This window comes from Mirounga leonina, unplaced genomic scaffold (genome assembly GCF_011800145.1).
Source record: "Mirounga leonina isolate KUSES-001 unplaced genomic scaffold, KU_Mleo_1.0 Mir_172, whole genome shotgun sequence".
Classification (NCBI taxonomy): domain Eukaryota; kingdom Metazoa; phylum Chordata; class Mammalia; order Carnivora; family Phocidae; genus Mirounga; species Mirounga leonina.
In genome coordinates this window covers 7,567,001-7,591,298 of record NW_023270442.1, presented here as the reverse complement: position 1 = coordinate 7,591,298, position 24,298 = coordinate 7,567,001, and the positions used below count along the sequence as shown (strand labels likewise).

Sequence of the window (24,298 nt, the reverse complement as noted above, 5' to 3'; positions counted from 1 at the left end):
AGAAGATGAGATAGAATGAGAACTGAAAAGAAAATAATAATAGTATTCATAACAATATTCCTTCCATGTAATCCCGATAAATGGAAATGTTTTGATTTAAACTGCTGTCTCTTTTTGCTAAGAAATTGCTGCTAAAATCACCTTTTTTCCCCCATTCCACATAACTGAGTCCACCTGACTTTTTCCTTCTGGGCTCCGACCTTTACCTTCTGAACCAATTTCAACTGAGACAGAAAGCCCATAAGTAGCTTTAGGCCCTCTTTGTTACTCTAAGTCATTGATTCTCCACTTTGGTTCATATTAATACCACTAGGGTCACTTTAAAAATATAACACTATCTGGATCTCATCCTCAGAGATTCTGATTTAATTGATTTGGGTTAGGGCTCAGGCCTCAGTATTTTTGTGATTTGATTTAAATCTAATGTGAATCCAGAGTTGAGGACTATAGCCTTCATTCCAAGACAAAATGAGATTGGCTTTCATATTCTATACCAAATCAGGTGCCCTGTGGGGCCTGTTCAGCTGTATAATTCTGGGAGCCTGATAAGCACACCTGGGTCCTTGGAAGTTTCATCTGTCTTGGAATGTAGTATTTCTAGGGCCCACCAATGGACTTCATTTTGTTTCCTGAGTTGAAACTTCTTACAGTATCGTTCTAATAACAAGATTCTTGCCCCCAGAACTCAATCTCAGTGAGGTCAAGTCACAGAGCTCATTAATAATGAAAACTGGATTTAAACACTGGTATTCTGAATTCATATCCTGTGCTTCGAATCACACCAATGCATTAATCAGGATAGTTAGGCTATGCAGAAACTGATAAAACCTGAAATCTCAGTGGCTTGGCCCAACACCATTTTATTTCTTGAGCCCATCAGCAGCTCCCCTGTGTGCCTCTCTCAAGCCATGACACAGTGACTCAGCCCCCTTCCATACTGTGAGCTCACCATCCCAGAATCCTTTGTTTCCAGTCACACAGGCAGGCTGGGGTAGTAGAAGGTGAGGAAGAAACACCAAATCTTAACTAAACTTGACAGGAAGTGACACATCTCTTCCTTTAATATTCTGTTGAGAAGAATTGTTCACACAGCCCCCTCCCCTCCAAGATGCAGGAGAAGCTAGGAAATGTAGAGGAACACACGGCTATTACTGTTTCTACAACCTGCTGCCCTCAGTTGCCTGCCTTAGGTGGATCCGCAGAACTAAAGATTATTACTCCCTTAATTCCCTGTGACTGTGTTGCTCCTTATTAAATCTGCTTCCTTCTGCCCAATCAGCATTAATTTGTCAGAAGAATCTTTAACCTACAGTAATCACTTACACTATAATTTGCTATTCTGCCTACCCGCACAGGCAATATAAGCTACTTGAATAAATATGGTTTGCCTTGTTCTGCCAGCCTACGTACTTTATATTGGCTAATTTTCTTCTTCCCAGTAGGAGAATTGTTATTTCTCAGGCCACTCCTCCACCCGTTAGTCTGTCCTAATAGTTGGGACAGGATGAAGTTTGCCTGAGACATGGGAAAAAGGACAAAACCATGGTATGAGGACACTTTGGTAGTTCTAACCAGGCATAATTCCTTCCCTGTAAGTTGCATGGCTGTAAGAGTGAGTAGCCCCCTGACTATTGGAATTTCAAAGAATGCAGTGAAACATTGAAGCATATTATAACAGCTACTCCTAAAAATGCACAGAATCTACCTGATTTTTGAATCTTTTATTCTCTTTATAAAAAAATATCATGTAAGATATCCCCCATACTAACTATTGCATCATGGTTATAGGCATTTTTGTCAAGATGCTTAAGACAAAACTATATCCAAAGTAGAAATAATTAATTAAGAGCTGACTAGATAATATGAGTATATGCAGTTATCATTACTTACGTAACATATGTAATACTACCTTGACGATTAATTACATCTCCACAGACTTGAGATTGTTGCTTATACTGGCAATAAGTGAGAGACAAAATACTGAAAAGAGGTGTTCTCTTTCCACCTCAGAATTGGAGGTAACGTTGGAGGAAAGATTTGTGTGAATAAATATAGCTTAGATTACAATTAGCCAATATTCATAAAATTCTGTTCTTGGTGGACTATAATTAATTATCACACTGAAATTTAACTCTCTTCTAATCTTTTCTTAATGTTCATTAGGCTGAGATTTCCACCTCTGGTTTGCTTTCCTTTGCTTGACCTGCAGCAGCTGTATTATTAAAGCTGAATTTCTGCTAATTGGCTGTGGTAGTAGGGAGCTGGAGGGGACCTCTGGCATCACCTGATCCAATTAGATTCTAACTGCACAAAGACCTGAATCAGAAGATCAGACTTCATGAAGCAATCTAAAAATAACTTAAAGATTATTATTTTTACTATACATTTTACAGAGGTTTAAGGACAGTTGTTTCAGAGAAGGACAATTAAGAGTTCATTGATTATACAAATAAAGCAAACCTCCTATCCATGCATGCTCATTATGCTAAAAATTTATGTAATACAATATTAAAGAATAGATATGCCTCTATAAATATATTCATCTTTGGAAAACACACCTGGTTAAAGTCAGACCAGTGGTCAACAAGGGTAAGGAAAGTTTATCCCCTGTCCTCTATATGGCACCTTCTGGGCCAAACGCTTCCTTTCTTCCCTATGACAGGTCTCTTCTTTGGGAGAAGTAAGAGTTCTGGTGAACTAAATCCTGCTGAAGTATCACACACTTACAGGGCATTGTTCCACAACAGAATAAGCTGCTTTCAGATTCGATGACTTTTAAGTCCTGGGAGTGTCCCAAAGCTTTGGGTGACTGGTTGGTGGCACAGAATTATGATAATCCTTTTGGAGTTTGAACTTGATGACTTTAAGGTACTGCTAACTCTACTTTCTATGTTGTTCTTGAACTCCCTCCTCTCTACCTTCTTCCTTACCCCACTACCATGGTCAGGTTCAGTCTCTCACCATCTTTTGGCCAGATAATTACAATGATCTTGTAATAGGACTGCCTGGTCACAGCATGGTACCCAGCAACTCCACTCCACATTACTCTTAGACTGACTCATACTTACAGCTTTTCACTTGTTTTCCATTAATTCCAATAAAAAGGCCAAGTTCTTGAGAGTGTCATTGAAGATCCTCCTGATCTGCCCCCTAAACCCTGGCTCAGTCTCCAGCTTCACCTCTTTTCTTTTTTTTTTTTTTTTTTAAGATTTTATTTATTTACTTGAGAGAGAGAGAATGAGAGAGAGAGAACACATGAGAGGGGATAGGGTCAGAGGACGAAGCAGACTCCCCGCCGAGCAGGGAGCCCGATGCGGGACTCGATCCCGGGACTCCAGGATCATGACCTGAGCGGAAGGCAGTCGCTTAACCAACTGAGCCACCCAGGCGCCCTTCACCTCTTTTCTATTCCAGCATCCCTTGACTTTTCCTTAAACATATCATGATATATTACATTCCTATAGCCTTTATATGTTGTTCTTTTGATCTTAAATGTGCCTCTGCTGTAATCCCAATTCCCTTTAAGTCCTACTCTTCCTTTATTTTTTTTAAAGTTTTCTTTATTCGATGGGAAGGAGGGGCAAAGGGAGAGAGAGAGACAGTCCCTAGCAGACTCTTAATTGAGCACCGAGCCTGACATAGGGCTTGATCTCACATCACTGAGATCACAACCTGAGCCTAAACCAAGAGTCAGATGCCCAACCGACTGTGCCACCTAGGTGCCCCAATTCCTGATCTTCTTTTAAAATTCAGAAGGGGTTTACCTCCTTCAGGAATCCACTGCCCAAACACACTTTATACCCACACCCTCTTTCACTCATACTCTCACATGCACCCAATCTCTACTCATACAAGCCCGCACACACGCTATCACATTTGGATTAGACACTGTCCTCTGCTCTCATAGAACCTGGTCTGTGCTTCCCCATTTGCACTTAATGCCATGCATTATAATTACATGCATGTCTGTGTCTTCCTCAGCTTTTGTCTTTCTTGAATTAACAACATCCTCGAAGCTAGAAAAGATACTAAAAGGTGTTTGATATTGCATAATTTATGATTCTCTCCAACCTTGAGATTAAACATTTTTTTGAAATAAGTTCTGCTAGGATAGATGGCCACTAGAAATCCTTATAGTTTTATATCTGCAAATTTGCCTGAATTTACCTCTTTGACTTTGTGGCACCAGTTATATATTTAGGTGGAGGACAGAAAACACTGAGATTTGGGAGGATTTGTCTCTTTCTTTATAATTGTAGCTCATATCCGTAAATTCAAATTTGGACCTGGAATCTTAATAATGTCAACTACACAAAGTTATAGTATATGTGAATATCTGTGTCATCATATGCCAAACCCCTTGCCTCTGCTCCTGAATTGACCCATTTCCCCTATGTCTTTCCCCATTGGTTACATATAGAAGGTCTGGAAATAAACATTTGACCCAAGGTGGGCCAATTGTGATTTTCCTGGCTGTGGACCCACCTGGAGGTGGGTCCCGGCTGCAGCTGGGCCAATCACTTTCCTGCACTGGAATTGTATGTACTGGAATGAGACATGGTTGAAATCAGTTTTTCTCTCATGGGTAATTGCAAGGCATAAAAAAACTCAGAAACTGTTTGAACCTATGTAGAGGCAGCCACCTATAGTGTGAAAGAATGTTACTGATGCGGGCGCCTGGGTGGCTCAGTTGGTTAAGCGACTGCCTTCGGCTCAGGTCATGATCCTGGAGTCCCTGGATCAAGTCCAGCATCGGGCTCCCTGCTCGGCGGGGGGTCTGCTTCTCCCTCTGACCCTCCCCCCTCTCATGAGCTCTCTCTCTCTAATAAATAAATAAAATCTTTGAAAAAAAAAAAAAAGAATGTTACTGATGCAGTGATAAGGATGTATTGCTTGTGAATGACTTTAAGAATCACTGAAATAAGCATGAGGCCAGATCTTATGAGGAAGCCAAAGTGTAACATTTCTGATAAACCACATCAGGCTAGCACAGGGGGGCTTGTGAGCAAGGCCTTCAGAGAGGTGTGATCCAACGGCAGCTCTTGGGTCTGGGCAGTCCTAGGCTCCTGAGAGCTGTTGCAGGTAATAAATGTCAGAACCGAACAAATCATTGGCAAATCATTGGCAGGCCCCAGCAGACAGTGATCAATCGCAGACTTGTCTCGGCTGAGGGTGGGGACTTGCTAAGGTCCAGGAAGAGGATACAGTTGTTTGGGTGGGAAGGCCAGCTGATAATGTAGAGTCTAGTGGTTGGTAGAACCACATGAAGAAACATGAGGTTAGGCAGCACGTGGGCTCACTGCCAAGGACCCACTACATTATCAAGGTCTGTTACCTGCTTCAGCAGGTAATCTGGAAGGGTTTACAACCGCCAACATCCACCCAAGTCCTCTGGGAACATTAAATGTTAAACATCTAGGCTTGGAGGGTAGCTACTATTCTGCCAGGTCAATAACTGTGTGAGTTTCCATATTTATTTGAAACTCTCCATGCTGGAGTCAATGGAAAGGAAAGCAGATTACTCTGAGGGTTCTGAATTTTCATAATCAAATTCAATCTCTTACATCTCACACAAATACCAACAAATAGATTTTCAGTAGAAATCCTTATAGTCACTGTTAAAAAACTGGTTTGTGATTTTTTTTTTCCCACACAAAATACAACTAAAAAAGGTACAGAAAGAAAAAGATAGTCCTGCCTAAAGTAATTATCATAGCAAGTTAAGGTAATTAGCTCAGTATGAAGTTTCAGCAAAGGTTACTTCAAATGGGTGAACTGTGCCAAAGCATTATAAATGAGTGTTATATCTAGAAGCAATTGGAAATTTTTTAGGTTTGAAAGGCAAAAGGTAGGAGAACCTGTGTGCAGTGGCTGTATCTATTTAAATCTAGCTTATGATTGCATATCTCCTATAGTCTTGATTTCAACACTTTTTTATGAAAGGCATATGGTGCAGTAAGGGGCCATCGCCCACACGAAAGACATTCTGCCCTCTGGCCTCTTGCTTACTCCTCTATTCAATCAGTAATCAGAGCTTCAATTTCCCACATATTCCAGGAATCCTCTCTCTCCTCTCCCTCTCTGCTTTCTGTTAGGACTTTGTTCATCTTTATATGCCTAGTGCTAAACAGAGTGAAGAATAAACAAATGTTTATTTGTTGAATGGATGAGAGAATGAGAGCAGGCAGTCTGCTGGAATATAACCAGCTCTGTGTGGGAATTAAGACCACTGAGCTTTATTCTTTACCATGAACCTGGCTAGAAGATCTTTATTTTAACCTCTTACAGACTTGGTTTTCTCACCTGCAAAACAAGTGAGTCTGTTTCTATTTCACATCAGTACCCTGCAGATCAAAAACCTTTTATATGCAACTAAGAGGTATTAAGAAATCATTATTGCTCTCTTTAGTGTATGACATTCATATTGTTAGAAAGAAAAAAACAGTTCTCTTTTACTGAGTATGATCAAATTCTGTAATTATTTTCTTGTCTTAGTCTTATATGCCTAGAGATTGGCTCTAAAATTCTTGAAGGCAGGTACCATGTATCATTCAACTTTTATCTCAGCACCTAGAATAATGGCTAGCACATGGTAGAGGCTCAGTACCTATTTCATGAGTGAAATAATGAGTGTTGCTATCTAGTGACAACCATTTAGAATTGCAGGTATAATGACAGAACTAAATCAAACACCTCAAGGTCATGACTGGAAAATAAACTGATCTAAGTGTGGGTCAATACTACTTTTCTAAATATCGGTGTCTAATAAACAATGAAATGAAACATATTTTTCTGTATTTGCACAATGTTCTAGAAATTTTTGTAACTGTGAACTACTGCATATAGACTTTAACTGACAGTTAAAGTCTATCCCAAGACTCTATTGGCAGCTAATCAGATAATGACACTAGAATCCATGTAGTATACAGATCATATCAAGTAATATAGTTAAGGAAATCTTCCATCAGATTACTTTTTTCCTTAAAAAAATAAAAAATATTCATATTTACAAATTATGATTAACATTACTATTACTTTATTATATGAATTTGACCTTCATTGAACTCACTTTATAAATCTAATATAGGAATTGGGCACTTGCTCAGAAAATTTGGTCAGTGGAGATAACTGGAAACCAACCAATTCTCAAAGGGTACCTTCTGGTTTGAATTATTCTTGCTTTCTTCACCAATCAAATCATTTACCATTGAACTCCAGTGACAAAATGTTATTTTGGAGATCATCTTACAAGTCACAACACATTCAAGATCATTTGTTATTCTCATTTTGTGTACTCTTTGACGTCTAGGCAATGTAGAGATTTCTTGAAGGTCTCTCACTGTTTCATACAAATTTAGTTCTACATAGATGTAAGATGAATGATCCCAATTTAATCGAAGTTGGATGCAGTCTCATGCTTTCTTAGTTCTGGAATGCTTTTTTCAGAACCTCTTCACGGGGATCTTAGAGTACCCGTATGCTCCTTAAAACTGCTATTCATATTAAAGGTTTCTTTTTGTTTACACTGTATGTTAATCTTGGCAAATGAGCTGTATCAGGTAAGCTTAGGTCAAGCATCATATCACACACACACACACACACACACACACACACACACACAGAGAAACTGAAATAACAAAGGTTTTAAATAGTCTGTTTCTCTCTAATGTAAAGGAAATCCAGAGATAGGCAACTCAAGGATGATACAACATGTCCATCAAACTCATACTTCCTCCTCCATCCCTAGGAGGGCTGTCTTCATTTCAGGAACCAGGATGGATGGAAGGTAGGATGGAGGGACAAAAAGCCCATTCAAGCAATCTTTTAGGGAGGTTTCTTGAGAGATGTCACAAAATATTTTACTTACAACTTACTTTCCAGAATTTTATCAAATAAAAAAAAACTAGCTTTAAGAGTATCTAGAAGAGGGCGCCTGGGTGGCTCAGTTGGTTAAGCAACTGCCTTCGGCTCAGGTCATGATCCTGGAGTCCCGGGATCGAGTCCCGCGTCGGGCTCCCTGCTCAGCGGGGAGTCTGCCTCTCTCTCTGACCCTCCCCCCTCTCATGCTCTCTATCGCATTCTCTCTCTCAAATAAATAAATAAAATCTTTAAAAAAAAAAAAGAGTATCTAGAAGATAATAGTATTTATTTCAGGTATGCATGTACCCAGTTAGCCATCAGGAGTTCTTTTATCAAGGGAGGGGTGCCTGGGTGTTGCAGTTGGTTGAGCATCTGACTCTTGGTTTTGGCTTAGTCATGATCTCGGGGTCCTGGGATGGAGCCCCATGACGGGGTCCCTGCTCAGTGCAGTCTGCCTGAGATTCTCTCTCCCTCTCCCTCTGCCCCTCCTGCCCGTGTGCTCTCTCTCTCTCTCAAATAAATAAATCCTTTTTTTTTTTTTAAAAAGAGTTCTTTTATCAAGGGAAATGTAGAAAACAGATACTGAGGTAGACAACTATCCACCACATGGACTGAGTCAGTAAATCAAGTAAATTTATTCATTTAAAGAAACACTGGGCTCACTTTGGCAGCACATATACTAGAGAAACATTAGTTTCTAATTTTATTATTCTGAGGATAACGGAAAAATTACTTGTAAGGCCCTCCCCCACCAAGGATATGTTGAATGAAGTTAGTAAAGAGGACTAGCATGAAAAAAGACAAGATAAAAACCTTGGGCATATCTGAATTTTGCAGGAATTTTTTTGCAAGTCATATGGATTTATTGGGAGAATCTTATGGATTGATATTTCTACCCTCCTAAAATAAGTGTTTTAGGGATTATAACAATATTTGGTTTATAAATTTAACCACTTGAAATTATAGTAGCCTTATTTATTTATATATACATATATATGTAGCTAGCTGGATGACCTAGATGCAGGTAGTTCTGGGGTCCTGTTGCTATTAATGGAAGTTACAGAAGTAAATACTCTTATATTAAAAACCATACTCCATTGAGTTTGTTTTTCTATTCTTACCATTTCATAATAATTTATTAAAGCAACAGAGAGGAAAATGCATCATTTTTAAATTAAGCAATTCAGAGTTTTACTAAATTATATACCTTATTAATTGCCAATAGGTTTAGATAAAATATTGGTTTTAAAGACTTCTGAACATGAAAATATTGTACTACAATATTTTAATGCATTGGCTAAAAGAACAATTATTGAGCAAATGGAGTGGATTGAAGAAAAAATTATGCCAAGTTTTATTCTGCTCATGTGAGCATTTTACTTTCAGCACTATAGTTGCAATATTTTTTTCATTGCTTTAATTCATCACATATGGGTTATCATAAATAAATAGGATTATTTAGTATTCTCTTCTTTAATAAAAACATAAAAATGCTTCAGCTTCACTTACATATTTTCATTATAATAGGAGATGAACCCATTTTAAGCTTATTCTTTTGAAATTGTGGTCATTTTTTTTCTAGAAAACTCCTAAAAATTTTACCTCTCATTTTTTATGTACTTCTTAAAAACTCTTTTGTCCATATGAAAAGTTTCCCCTAATAGAAATATTCTGTAATTCTGCTTGCATCTTATATAGGCATCAAATATTTCTGTGGCCCTTTTTTATTTTCCTATTTTATTAGGACTGGTGTTAATTAAATTATTGAACTGATTATTCATAAGTCCTTTGTATTATGCTGTTTTATGAAATGCATTTGTAAGTTGGTCATGTCAGTGAAGAAGGGAAATATTACAGTAGCATTTTTTTTCGTATCTCTTATTTACCTCAAGCATTATTTAATTGTAAAACCATGTCAAGGTATCTGTATTAAGTTGCTGTATAGTAATGCAGAGTCTAAAAGTGTGTTGTAAATATTACTGTACCAATTGCAACATTATCAGAATCATGTTTTGCTTATGAAAAGCTATTCATGGAATGAAATATATTATCTCTGAGCCTTGTTATAAACTACAGATTCATAGTATCATTAGAGCGACAACAAATACATTTAACATCTTAATTACAGACTCTCACTTTGGTACAAATTTTCAGTCTATAATTTTGTTCAAAATTTTTTCATTATCAGCAGGTGGTCAATATCTACCTATGGAGCTAAACGATAGACACCAATAGACATTTACAGAGATTTTGGGAGAATAGAGAAGGAAGCATATGGGGTGTTTTTCCTCCTGACAGGAACTAATTCTCTTACCAATGGAGTGCCTTACAATTCAATTCAATTCTGACACTAAGTCCCTGGAGCTAGCATCAGACTCCACAGGTTTAAGGGCTTAGTCCCACAACACTGCCCTCAATTCAGATGCCAGTCACAAGTATCAGGTCCCCGAGCTACCCACACTTCCATCTAACTTGGCTTCAAAGTCAGGGATTCCCACAACCCCTTCCTTCAGGTTTGAATCAATGTTAGAGGTCACAGGACTCAGGAAAACACTTACGATAACTAGTTTATTATAAAGGATGCAATTCAGGAACAACAAAATGGAAGAAATGCATAAGACAAGGTTTGAGGGGAGGGGCATGAAGCCTCCAGAACTTCCACGCTCTCTTCAGGTGCTCCCCCCACCAAAGCACTACAGTGTGTTCATCAACCCAGAAGGTCTCTGAACCCCAACATGTAGGGGTTTTTAATGGAGGTTTCTTTGTGTGTGCATGATTAAATCACTGACCACTGGTGATTAATCTCGAGCCCCAGCCCCCTTTCCCAAAGGTTATAAGTGGGGCTGAAAATTCCAACCCATTAATAGTGCTTAGGTCCTTCTGGAGCCCAGCCCCCTTCTAAGTGGCCTCCAGCCACCAGTCATTTCATTATCATACAAAAGACACTTTTATCATTCCATAGATTCTAAGAGTTTTAAGAGCTGTGTGCCAGGAAACTGGGACAAAGACCAAATATTTATTTTTTACTATACCACAAAGCATGAGTAATTTTTGTATTGAAGTGGCATCCGAAACATACTACAGTAAATATCAGTGGGGGTAATCAAAAAGAATATTTAAGCCTTGCAATTCTTGTGAGTTTCTAACTAATAGAATTAAAAGATCTTCCAAATACCATAGACTGTTAGATTTTCAGTACAAATTGCCCTGACTCTGCAACCACTGGCTTTGTTATAGCATCATTAGCGGCATAACTTTTAAGAAAAAGTCATCTAGGGAAAGGCAACATTAATTTATTAGCAAGTGAATCAAATCAGAAGTCAGTACACTTTTTCTACAACAGATGAGAGAGTAAATACTTTAGACTTTAAAGCCATGTGGTCTCACAACTACTCAAGTTTGACATAGTACCAAACCAGTCAGACAACATGTAAACAAATGGGTTGGGCTTTATTCCAATAAAACTTTATTTGCTAAAACAACTAGGGGGCCCCATGTGGCCCATGGTCTTAGTTTGCTTACTCCTGGAATAAACTGAGTAAAAAAGCATTCACCATAATAAATGATTATAATGGATAATTAAAAAGAGTAATTTGCTTTAACAACCTTGGATTTTTGCCTATTGGTCATTGTATATAACCAAAAAAACTGAATGTTTTTATTTAGTACTAAGCTTACAGTTATTAAATACCATGAGAATATAATTATTTCTGAAATTTTTTAGAATTCATGAAAAGTTTTGCAGTAGCTTCCTGAAGACAGAAAATTCTCTTTGCATACATACCCAAATTGTGCTTTATAATCCAGAAATCAGCAGCTAAAGTTAAAAAAATTAACAGCATCAAAAATAAGTTAGATTTCTTTCTTTTTTCAATAAAAATGCCCTTTCAGGTTTAATTTAATAATAAAGAGGTGCCTATAAGAAATACTTCCACTATATTACAGATTGCCAATGGACACATGAAAACATGCTCAACATCACTAATCATCCCCTAATCAGCCACTGCAAGATATCACCCTACACCTGTCAGAATTGCCAGTATCAAAAGAAATAGGGGTGCCTGGCTGGCTCAGTTGGAGGAGCATGTGACTCTTGATCTTGAGGTTGTGAGTTTGAGCCCCATGTTGGGTGTAGAGATTATGTAAATAAAGAAATACAAGAAATAGGATGTCTGGGTGGCTCAGTCGGTTAAGTATCTGCCTTTGACTCAGGTCATTATCTCAGGGTCCTGGGATTGAGCTCTACATCAGGTTCCCTGCTCAGCGGGGAGCGTGCTTCTCCCTCTTCCTTTCCCTCTGCCCCAACCCTGCTCATGCTCTCTCTCAAATAATAAATAAAATCTTAAAAAAAAAAAAAAAGACATGAAATAAGTGTTTGTGAGAATGTAGAGCCAAGGGAACCCTTGTGCACTCTTAATGCAGCCACTGTGGAAAAGAGTATGAAGATTCCTTAAAATATATATTTTTTGTACTTATATATATTATATATAATATGTATATTACATATTTATGTATATTATGTGTTTATATATGTATATACATATACATACGATGGAATATTACTCAGCCACAAGAAAGGATAAGATCTTGTCATTTGCAACAACATGGTTGGGCCTAGAGTATATAATGTTAAGTGAAATAAGTCTGGCAGAGAAAGACAAATACCATATGATTTCACTCATATGTGGAATATAAAAAATGAAACAAATGAACAGGCAAGAAAAGCAGAAACAGACCCATAAATATAAAAAACAAATGGATGGTTGCCAGAGAGGAGGGAGATGAGGGATGGGCAAAATGGGTGTTGGGGAGTGGGAGGGACAGGCTTCCGGTTATGAAATGAATAGGTCACGGGGATAAAAGGTACAGCATAGGGAATACAGTCACTGGTATTGTGTGATGACAGGTAGTATCCACACTTGTGAGCATAGCATAACTATAGAGCTGTCTAATCATTATGTTTTCCACCTGAAACTAATGTCACATTGTATGTCAACTATATTTCAATTAAACAAAGAAATACTTTCATTACAAAGAATTTTGTGGGTGATACTTCCATAATAGTTTAATAAATGTGAGTGAGATAGCTTAATTCATTGATTTATTAAAGATTTTTTGAGCACCTTCAATATGAATAGGAATAGATTTGGAATCATATATCTATGTATGTGAATGACATATTACTTTTGCCCTGAAACCTAAGTAATATTAACAGTTGTGTCTTTATAAAAATATTTATCACAGTTTTCATCTCTTCTAAAAAGGTGTTTCTATATTTTACTTTAAAAAAAGCACTTCACAGGGTGTCTAGGTGGCTCAGTCAGTTAAGTATCTGACTCTTGGTTTTGGCTTAGGTCATGATCTCAGGGTCCTGAGGTCAAGCCCTGTATTGGGCTCTGCACTCAGCAGGGAGTCGGCTTGAGATTCTCCCTCTCCCTCTGCACCACCCCCACATTTTCTCTCTTTCTAAAATAAATAAATCTTTAAAAAAATCACTTCACAATTTTAAACAATACCTTTTCCACAGTATTTTATTTTTCAAAAATACATTATCAGAGTAGACATACTTTTTTCCTATTCTTCTCTCTAAGTGCAACTTTAGAACCCTAGACATTATATATAAAACAAACAAGAAAAGTCTAAAAGATGAAGAGAAGAGGATTGATCAGCTAGGATCTCATGGCCTGAAGAGCACAAGAGTGAGTTCCCTGGGTTTTCTTTTGGCCTCATTTATCTCAGACTTGGAGGTAACTGGCAACCTAGATACACCAATGGGCACATACAATAAAAGCCCCAACAACAGCCTAATCTCTCTAGCAGCAGCAACCAGAAAGAGGCAGCCTAGCAAGACAGAAAACTTTTAAATAATAACAATTTGACTATAGCCAAACACCGAAGGGAAAAAAAAAATACAGCCCCACACTACATCTACCAGCAAAGGTCAAGTGGGGAGACCACACAGAACAGAAGAGCTACAAAACATGTGGAGCAAAACTGATGGAAATGAAAGGAGAAATAGACAAATCTTCAATTATAATTGGAGACTTCAACATCCCTCCCACATCAATTAGGGAACAACTGGACAGAAAATCAACAAGGATACAGAAGAACTGAACAACCAACTGAATCTAATCAACATTTCTCAAATACCTTATTCAACAACAGGAGAATATACAAAACCCAAAAATACTCCCAAATAAGCATAACCAACTAATTTTTTACAAAGGTGCAAAAACAATGCAATCGAGGAAGGATAGTGTTTTCAAAAAATAGTACTGGAGCAGCTGGATATCCATGGGCAAAAAACTCAACCTCAAACTCAGCCTGGCACCTTATCCAAAAATTAAACCAAAATGGATCATAGGTTTAAATATCAAACATAAAACTAATAAATCTTTTAGAAGGAAACATAGGAGAAGTCTTCAGAACTTAAGGCTTAAGAATTCGTAGGCATGACACCAAAAGCACAGTCCATAGTAGAAAAAATCGAAAAATTGGACTTTATTAAAATTTAAAAACTTTTTTCTCTGCAAAAGATTCTGTTAAGAGGATGAAAAGACAAACTACAGACTGAGAAATTGTTTGCAAACAATGTATCTCATAAAGGACTTCTATCTCGAATTTATAAAGAACTCTCAAAAATTCAATAGTAAAAACACAAACAATCCAATTAGAACATGAATAAAAGGCATGAAGAGACATTTCACTGAAGAAGATACATAAGTGGTAACTAAGTCCATGAAAAGATGTTCACCCTCCCTGGCCATTAAGGAAATGTATGTTAAGATCACAATGAGATATCACTACACACCTGTTGAAATAGCTAAAATTAAAAATAATGACAACACCAAATGCTGGCAAGGATGGAGAGAAACTGGATGTCTCATACTCTACTGGTGGGAATATAAAATAGTACAACCATTCTGGAAAATACTTTGGCAGTATTTTTAAAAATTGAACATATTCTTATCAAATAACCCAGCAATCCCACTCTTGGGCATTTTTCCCAGAGAAATGAATACATATGTTCACACAAAACCTGAATATGATTGTTCATAGCAGCTTTACCTGCAAAAGCCAAAACTGGAAATAACCAAAATGTCCTGCAAATAGGTCATGGGTTAACAAAATATGCTATCTCCATATCATGAAATATTATGTATTAGTATGCACAAAAGCTAGGATAGATTCCAAGGGCATATGCTGAGAAAAAAAAAAGTCCACCTCAAAAGGTCACATACTATCTGATTCCATTTGTATGACACTCTTAAAATGACAAAACTACAAAAATGGAGAACAGAGTAGTGATCTGAGCAGTTATTAATGGTGGGGAGGATGGTGGTGGGTGTGACCACAAAGGAGTAGCACAAGGGAAATCTTTATGGAGTAGTTTTGTACCTTGCTTGCCATAGTGATTCCATGATCTCTGCATGTGTTTAAATGACACAGAATGATACACACACTTTACACTAATGTCAATTTCCTGATTTTAATGTTGTACTCTAGTCACCTAAGATGTAACCATTGGGGAGTACTGGGTGGAGGATACACAGGACCTCTCTGTACTCCTTTTATAACTGTCTGTGAATCTGTAAATATTTCAAAAAAAAGCTTAAAAAGGAAAATATATATACTCTGCAGTTCATTCTTTCAAAGAAAAATACATTCCCTACATTTTTTCAAGATTTTTATGACGCCAAATTTCTCAAGTTAATAGATTCTCTCTTTCCGACAGTTGACAAAACCAAATTATTTATATGCCAGAAGGTTACTGTTTATTGTTTCTTTTAATTAATAATGGAGTAAATAATTCTATAAATGTTATACTTGCCATGTCTTTAGTAACTAATTTACAGTTGCTAATGGGTATCAAAAGATCAAGGACACCAAAATCATGATTTAATCAGAAACCTCATTTAACACATTAGTTGCAACCTAATTACTGACCTCAGAAGCAGGCACTTTTGCTGGAGCTGCCAACAGGAAAACAAAACGTGACTAATTTTCTACTTTCCTCTATTTAAAAAATGAATTAATGAATATAAATATGTCCCAATTTGATATCTTAACAGCTTCCATAACACTTACTTTGGAAACTCTATGCCTGAATAATTGGGCCATTGATTATTTCTGGAACATAAATTAAGCCCTCCAAATCAATCTTATTTGGACTTCAAAATTACAATAAAAAGGTTTCCAGATTACTTTTGGTTTACTTATTTCAAATTATCTCCTTTGATACATCTCTCTCTTTTTTATTATGTTATGTTAATCACCATACATTACATCATTAGTTTTTGATGTAGTGTTCCATGATTTGTTGTTTGCGTATAACACCCAGTGCTCCATGCAGAATGTGCCCTCTTTAATACCCATCACCAGGCTAACCCATCCCCCCACCTCCTCCCCTCTAGAACCCTCAGTTTGTTTCTCAGAGTCCATAGTCTCTCATGGTTCGTCTCCCCCTCCGATTTCCCCTCCTTCATTCTTCCCTTCTTGTTATCTTCTTCTTCTTTTTTTTTTAACATATAATGTATTATTTGTTTCAGAGATACAGGTCTGTGATTCAATAGTCTTACACAATTCACAGCGCTCACCATAGCCACATACCCTCCCCAATGTCTATCACCCAGCCACCCCATCACTCCCACCCCCCACCACTCCAGCAACCCTCAGTTTGTTTCCTGAGATTAAGAATTCCTCATATCTGACAAATGAGTCCAGGGGTACAGATATTTCATGATATGAAATTTGTCTTTCTCTGATTGACTTATTTCACTCAGCATAATACCCTCCAGTTCCATCCACGTCATTGCAAATGGCAAGATTTCATTCCTTTTGATGGCTGCATAATATTCCATTGTATATATATACCACATCTTTATCCATTCATCTGTCGATGGACATCTTGGCTCTTTCATACATCTCTCTTTTTTGAAAAGGCTTATTTATTAAGCTTCTGGACTCCACCATTTTTTAATTACTAATCACAGCACATCCAAATATGTCTCACATTCTGCTTTCATAATTTACTAACATAGTTAAAATGTGTGTAGGAATATTTTAAAAGAGTCTATTGGAATTTTTAGTGGTATCCTTTTTTTTAAGAGTGGGAAAAGTCATAAATAGAAAATCTCTTGTGAAAAGTACAAATACAGGTTCACAACTCCTTATCTGCAATTTTGAAATCCTCAAAACAAAACAAAAAACAACTCTGGAAAGTGAAATGTTTTATGTAACTGACTTGGTGGCAAGACTGGACCCAAAGGAACCTAAGGCTTTTTTCTAGGCTCTATGTAATCTATGGCTGTTAATATTCTCTTCTTTACTGCAGAAATGTAAATGTATGTGTGCTCAGGATTGTATCCTGAGCTGGCCCTGGAAGTGTCCTACAATATATGATATATGTACAATATTCCCTTTCCAAAATCTTAAAATTTCTGACCTATGAGATAGATCTGGCCCCAAGGGTTTGGAAAGAGAATTACAGACCTGTCTTAGAAAAGTGTAGGATAGATATGTATATGGCACAAAAATAAGAAATTATTTACCTGACAAATGAGTCTAGGGGTACAGATATTTCATGATATGAAATTTGAGAGGACAGTCAGATAAGCGTCAAGCTGACCTTCATTTAATTAATAAGAAAATTAGGGGGGTGGGAGGTGTTCAGCAACTTGCCCAAAGAACAGTTGGAACCTAGGCAGTCTGGCTTTAGAAATCATGCTTTTATTTTTTTTTAAAGATTTTATTTATTTATTTGACAGAGAGAGAGACAGCGAGAGAGGGAACACAAGCAGGGGGAGTGGGAGAGGGAGAAGCAGGCTCCACGCAGAGCAGGGAGCCCAATGCGGGGCTCGATCCCAAGACCCTGGGATCATGACCTGAGCCGAAGGCAGACGCTTAACGACTGAGCCACCCAGGCACCCCTAGAAATCATGCTTTTAAACCACAAAAATGTTGGTACTGAAGACTTCTTCTGAATGGCCCCACTGTCACAGCAGAGTGAGACTGAGTCTCTGAGCTAAAAGCACCAGGATCTTACGGAAATTCATACCTTTATAGGAAAACCCTAGGCTCCGGCAAAGTGTCACGCTGGCTCATACATGAAATTGGAGGATCCTTTTAAGGGGAAAAATGAACAGCCCCAACGAAATAACTATGGGAACTCTGAGACTGTGGATTTCACCTGTGCAATGGTAGATGGCCACAGTGAACTTCCAAGCAGCTCTTCTGTGCCTCTTTTTTAAAGAGCAGAAGATTCAGGATCACCAGACATTTAAGGAAAATATCAAACATGAAACAGATCAAAATAATCAATAAAAAGGAAACTAAACAGGACAGAAGAAATACAAAAAGTAGAGAAAGTTTAAAAATATATATGTCATTATTACCTTCAGGGATTAAGAGGAGAAACTATATCAATGAAAGCAAAACAGGACACTATAAAATAGGGAGGTGGGTACCCTGGAGGATAAGATAGAGCACCCAGAAATTAAACGTATACTAGCTGATGGGGCGCCTGGGTGGCTCAGTTGGTTAAGCGACTGCCTTCGGCTCAGGTCATGATCCTGGAGTCCCGGGATCGAGTCCCACATCGGGCTCCCTGCTCAGCAGGGAGTCTGCTTCTCCCTCTGACCCTCCTCCCTCTCATGCTCTCTGTCTCTCATTCTCTCTCTCTCAAATAAATAAAATCTTAAAAAAAAAAATAAATAAACGTATACTAGCTGAAAGTTCAACAAAACTTTGGAAGGTAAAGTCAATGAAATTCCCCAGAGAGTAGTTCAAGAAAACAGAGATCAGAAAAATTAGAGAAGTTATCCCGAAGTTCTTTCAGAATAGGCTTCCAGAAAGAGAAACAGATAAAATGGTGGAAATGAAATTATCCATTTATGGCACAGTTTCAAGAACTGAAGAATGAGTCTCCAGACATGAAAAATCCTAAGGGACTGAAAAAATAATTAAAAAAAAAAAAATCCAAGCACATTATGCAATTTCATAATAGTAGTAGTAAAAAGAAAATGTTAAGAACTTCTGATAATTGTTCAAAAATTTTCTAAGACCTTGGTGGGGGGGGGTGGGAAAACAACAGACATATGGAAAGATGGGAACTCATGGAAATTCCTTAAACAAAGTAAGTGTAAGAGAAATGAAAGGTAACCATGGTGCCTTGCTTGGCTCAGCAGTAAGCAATGAGTTGGTAATATAAACTGATGACTGATTTAACCAAGGATAAAGTTTGTCTGTGGGATCTAAATTCCCAAATACTGTAAGAGGAGCCAACAGATAATATGTAAATACAAAATTTAAAAAAATAAAAGAATGTAATTGTATTACTGAGAAATAGGAAGAAAGTTACTAAAACAGGGGTGCCTGGGTGGCTCAGTCGGTTAAGTGTCTGATTTCATCTCAGGTCAGGATCTCAGGGTCCTGGGATTGAGCCCGGCATCAGGCTCCAAGGTCAGCAGGGAGTCTGCTGGTCCCTCCTCCTCTGCCCCTCCCCCTGCTCATGCTCACGTGCGCTCTCTCTCTCTCAAATAAATAAATAAAATCTTTAAAAAAAAAAGGTACTAAAACAATGTTTGAAAGAGCTGAAATGGTTACTTCTGGGGACGGGATACCCAAATTAGAAAGTAAAAATTTCTTCATTTTTTCATATCTATAAGATAATCACTATATATACATTCAAAAATTTGAAATTTAAAAATACAGTTTTCTCCTTGCAATCATTCTATTAATACTGGTATTGTTGATATTTGCCTTTTCATTTGTAGTATTATTTTTGAGTTAACCATCTATCATGAACATTTCACCTCAATACACGTGGTCCTCTTCACCCTTTTCAGTCACTGTATAGGATTCATTCTCTGGTCTATCATTATTATTTTTTCTTTTTTGTCATTTGGATATTACGGTGTTTCTGATATCTTGCTATCAGCAACAATATATTGGCAAACATTCTTATTACATTATTTGTGCCCACATGTGCTGTCTTTCCTCAGAAAGCATTGCTAGAAATGATACTGCTGGTTGAAAATCTACATCTTTTCACAAAGATTTCTCCATTACTTTCCAAAATGTGAACAAATGTAGACTCCTACAAATCATATTATCTACACATAATGGTAATGTTGACTCTTGCATGCAGTATTTTTTCTTTCTATGATTTTGTTGTGAGAGATAAAACCTTCTGGAGAAAAACATAACATTAACAGAATAGAGGTTTTGCTAGCATTGCTCCTGAATTTAATGAGAATACCATTTGTCATAACTGTTTTCTGAATAATTTCTTAAAAAAACATTTGGTTTGTTTTTCTCTGTTCTGTTAAGAAAAAAAAATTCCAGTTCTACTTTGTGAATAGTTTTAAGAAAGATAAATGTTAAATTTTATTTACTATTTTGACATTTATCAAGTTGTTTTCAGTTAATGTGTACTCACAGACAGTAAATTCTTTGCTGTTCAAGTTAACAGCAGAATGGTTTTTTAAATTATTATTTTAGAGTGTATCTGAATAATTGTGTTTTGTATAAATACACGGATTTCTAAGATCAGAATCTGAATGATAGGTTAGATTCCCTGAGAGCTTATAACTTTTTCTTATCTACTGAAATACACAAGACGATTTACTTGATTGATTCAGGGAATCATCTTTTTTTTTTTTTTTACATTATCCTTAAGGAAATTCGCCAAAGAGCATTTGTCATATAGTCACGGATGTGTATTTGAAAGGCTTATGAGCTTTTTCAACAAATGTACTTTTGTTTTCCTTTTTTAGGGGTACAGCAATAGCTGGCATAGTGTTTGGAATTGTATTCATCATGGGGGTCATCGCTGGAATTGCCATATGTATCTGCATGTGTATGAAAAACAACCGCGGGACCCGCGTGGGCGTCATCAGGACCACCCACATCAATGCCATTTCCTCCTATCCTGGTAAGCACAATCGCTCACTCCTTCTGAAGGAAGAGTCAGATTTGTTAGTTACGCTTTACTCCTTGGAGAGAGGAAACATTGAAGACTTTCAATGCAATGATCTCCAAGAATGTAGGGCATTGCTAAATTAATGTAGACTGAAGCTCTAGCTTTCCATGAAGATTACTTAGATCCAAGTAATAAAATCTAGCTCATATTTGAAGGTATTCATATTTTTAATGCTTGTCTTATTGACTACAATTCCCAACCAGCCAGAGTTAAGAGAAATAGACAGTTCACACCCACTTTACCTGCCAAAGTTCTGAGTAGTAATTATAAAGTGTAAGTGACATGTCTTCACAAACTGGCATCTGATTTAATAGGTATGTATGTCTTAAGAAAAAGGATTGAATAAAGTTTTTATGTGTCTTCTGTATGCAAGGAAAACAGTTTTAACATAATATGAACATTCTCAACAAAGAACAAAGGTGATACATTAAGAGTTCAACACATTATTTGTTGAGAATCTGCTAGAAGTTCTACATATAAATATATTGAATACCTATGACTCCATAAACAAAATACTGCAATTTGCATTAGGTAATTGCTCAGTAGTGCTTTCTAAGACAGTCTGTATATGTACCATTTGACATATAAAAGGAGTCAAGTTTTGAATTTAACACATTCTTAGAAAGATAATTTCCTATCCATAGCCATGTCCTTCCTCAGCCCCTTTAGAGAAGAGTGTCCCTTTTACATGCAATCTGCCCCATGTTTCAATTCCCTAATGACCCTTCCTCTCTTAACTTTTTCCCTATCATCTTCAACTTAAGGGAACAAATTTCAGATGAATGTGAGAATGATCATTTCTCCTGTTCCTCTTTTGTCAGTTCCTCCTCTTCTCCAATATCCTCATTGGAGTGTCTCGAGGATCAGACTTGTGTCTTTTTCTAGACTGTATCTACACTTACTTCTTTGGTTATATCATTTGGCCTCATGGTATTAAGTACTATTTATATGCTAATACCTCCCAAAATTATAAATTTCCATTCCGAACTTCCTTCCTGAATTTCAGATGCATTTGTCCCACTGCGTATTGGACATCTCAGATTGGATGTCTTATAGCTACCTCAAGTTGAACATGTTCAATGCTATACTTCTGATCATCACCCCAAACCTCCACTCACAGCCTTTATCCTCTCAACTGATGGCATCTCTGGACTTCTAGTAGCTCAGGCCAAAACCTTGGAGTCATCTTTGACTCCTCACCTCTGTCAAACCTATGTGCAACATACTAGGAAAACTTCCAGTCCCATCTTCAAAGTATATATGTATCTGACTACTCACAGTCCCCATTGCTCTTTCCCTGGTGGGAGCCACCCTCAGCTCTCACCTGCTTTGCTGTGATAACATCCTAACTGCTCTTCCAGCAGCTACCTTTGGCCCTCAGGGGTCTATTCTAAACCCAGGAGCCAGATTGAGCCTTTTAAAGTAGATGTCAAATTATATCATTCGTCTGTTCAAAATCTTCCAATGGCTTTCCATTTTCTCCAGAGAAGGAAAAAGCCAGTGGTTCCTCATTTTATCCAGAGTAAAAAGCAAATTCCTAACCAGGGCCTGCAAGGCAATGCATGAATTTGCTCCTCTTTTTATTTCTCTGAGTTCATTTTCTTCTCTACTCCCTCTTGCCACTCTGCCTCCAGTCACACACTTTTGTGAACAAGGAAACACACTCCACGTGCTCTGTGAACACAACGGGACACACTCCCATCTTAAGGCTCTGTCTAGAACATGGACTCCCTCACTTAATTCAACTTTTTGATCAAAGATCACCTCCTGAATGAGGCCTGCTCTGTTCTATTTAAGATTGTATTATATCCCAGCCATCAAAAAAAATGAAATCTTGCCATTTGCAACGACATGGATGGAAGTAGACAGTATTATGCTGAGCGAAATAAGTCAGTCAGAGAAAGACATGTATCATATGATTGCACTGATATGAGGAATTCTTAATCTCAGGAAACAAACTGAGGGTTGCTGGAGTGGTGGGTTGTGGGAGGGATGGGGCGGCTGGGTGATAGACATTGGGGAGGGTATGTGCTATGGTGAGCCCTATGAATTGTGTAAGACTGTTGAATCACAGACCTGTACCTCTGAAACAAATAATACATTATATGTTAAAAAAAAAAAAAAAAGAAGATTAAGTAGGAAGGGAAAATGAAGGGGGGGAATCAGAGGGGGAGATGGTATAAGGAAAAAATAGGGGGAACTATTTTTTATTCTTCACATCTCCCCATTTTTACCTGGTCAACCCATAAGTCAAGAAAACAGAGGAGAGCTGGAGACATTAATTGGAGAGAAGATAACATTCCAGATACACTTTTGCTCAATCAAAAAAAGTTTAGTTAAAATTGAACATTAAACACTTTAAAACATTAAAAAATATTTTTTATAAAATTAGAAGAGAAGATACAAAATATTTTAATGTGAGGGCTTGTGTTTTCCTGGGTTTGAGGTTTCTATTTCATGCATGGAAACATGTTTTTAAAACTTTAGAGTGGCATCATTTATACTGGCAGATCACAGCAGCATGTTACATTTTCAGTAAATGCATTGTTCTGGGAACTGAATAATGTGAGAAACATCATAAACCTTATGGTGGAAGCATTTTTACCACAAAAAAGCTAGATCTTCAGAAAGCATAATGTGCTGATTACTTCTCATTTCCTTCTCAAAGTCACTAATTAAGCTTTTACTTAAAAGATAGGAAAAAACACAGAGCAGGTATTGAATGCTTTTCAAAATCTTTCATCCTTGGAAATATAAAATATTTTTATCCACAATAATTAATTAACTTTGTGATAAATGAGATAACAACTCAATTTATTGTATAGTAGTCCTTCAGCCTGGGGGCCACATAACATGAGTAGAAAATAATTTAGCCAACGTAATATTCCTTCGTGAAAGTCTTGGTGAAAGTGCTCAGTGGGGATACCTACAGTGAAGATTATTGCTGTGCCCTGGGGAGGAGATTACTGAGAAAATGTGATCTGCTACACCTGATCATTTGTTGGACAGTGATCTTCCAAAATAGTTTTTTATTCCTGTTATGTTGGGTAGAATGAACAGTGTCTTGTTCAAATACAATTATTTAAAAAACTGCTAGTGTGAAAATAAAAATTATTTGTCAAGTCTTATATTTCCAATACTCTTCAGAATTTCAATGTAAACAAAAGAAAGTGATCATGTTAACCCTTTAAAAAAATAGATTTGGATGATACACACTTGAAAGAAAACAATACAGAAAGACTGTAACAGAAGGCTTGGCAAAAATGTAAAAATCAAATGATTTTTAACCAAAATTCCTTTGGTTAAAGGAAAATAAGAGATTTCAATGCTATCAAGAAATTTGTGATCTGAAGTCCATTATTGAGTCCCCTGGTGATTGATAGATGATGGATAGATGATATAGATGATAGATAGATAGATAGATAGATAGATAGATAGATAGATAGATAGATAGAT

General features: G+C 37.1%; 1 protein-coding gene across 1 annotated transcript in view; it reads left to right on the top strand.

Annotated features, from left to right (window-relative positions):
* The window catches only part of CYYR1 (cysteine and tyrosine rich 1), a 100,918-nt gene that overhangs the window by 65,618 nt on the left and 11,002 nt on the right, over positions 1-24,298 (top strand). Inside the window, exon 3 of the mRNA XM_035017534.1 lies at positions 20,637-20,794. Coding sequence (XP_034873425.1) covers positions 20,637-20,794 — 158 coding nt within the window. The remainder of the gene's footprint in view (positions 1-20,636; positions 20,795-24,298) is intronic.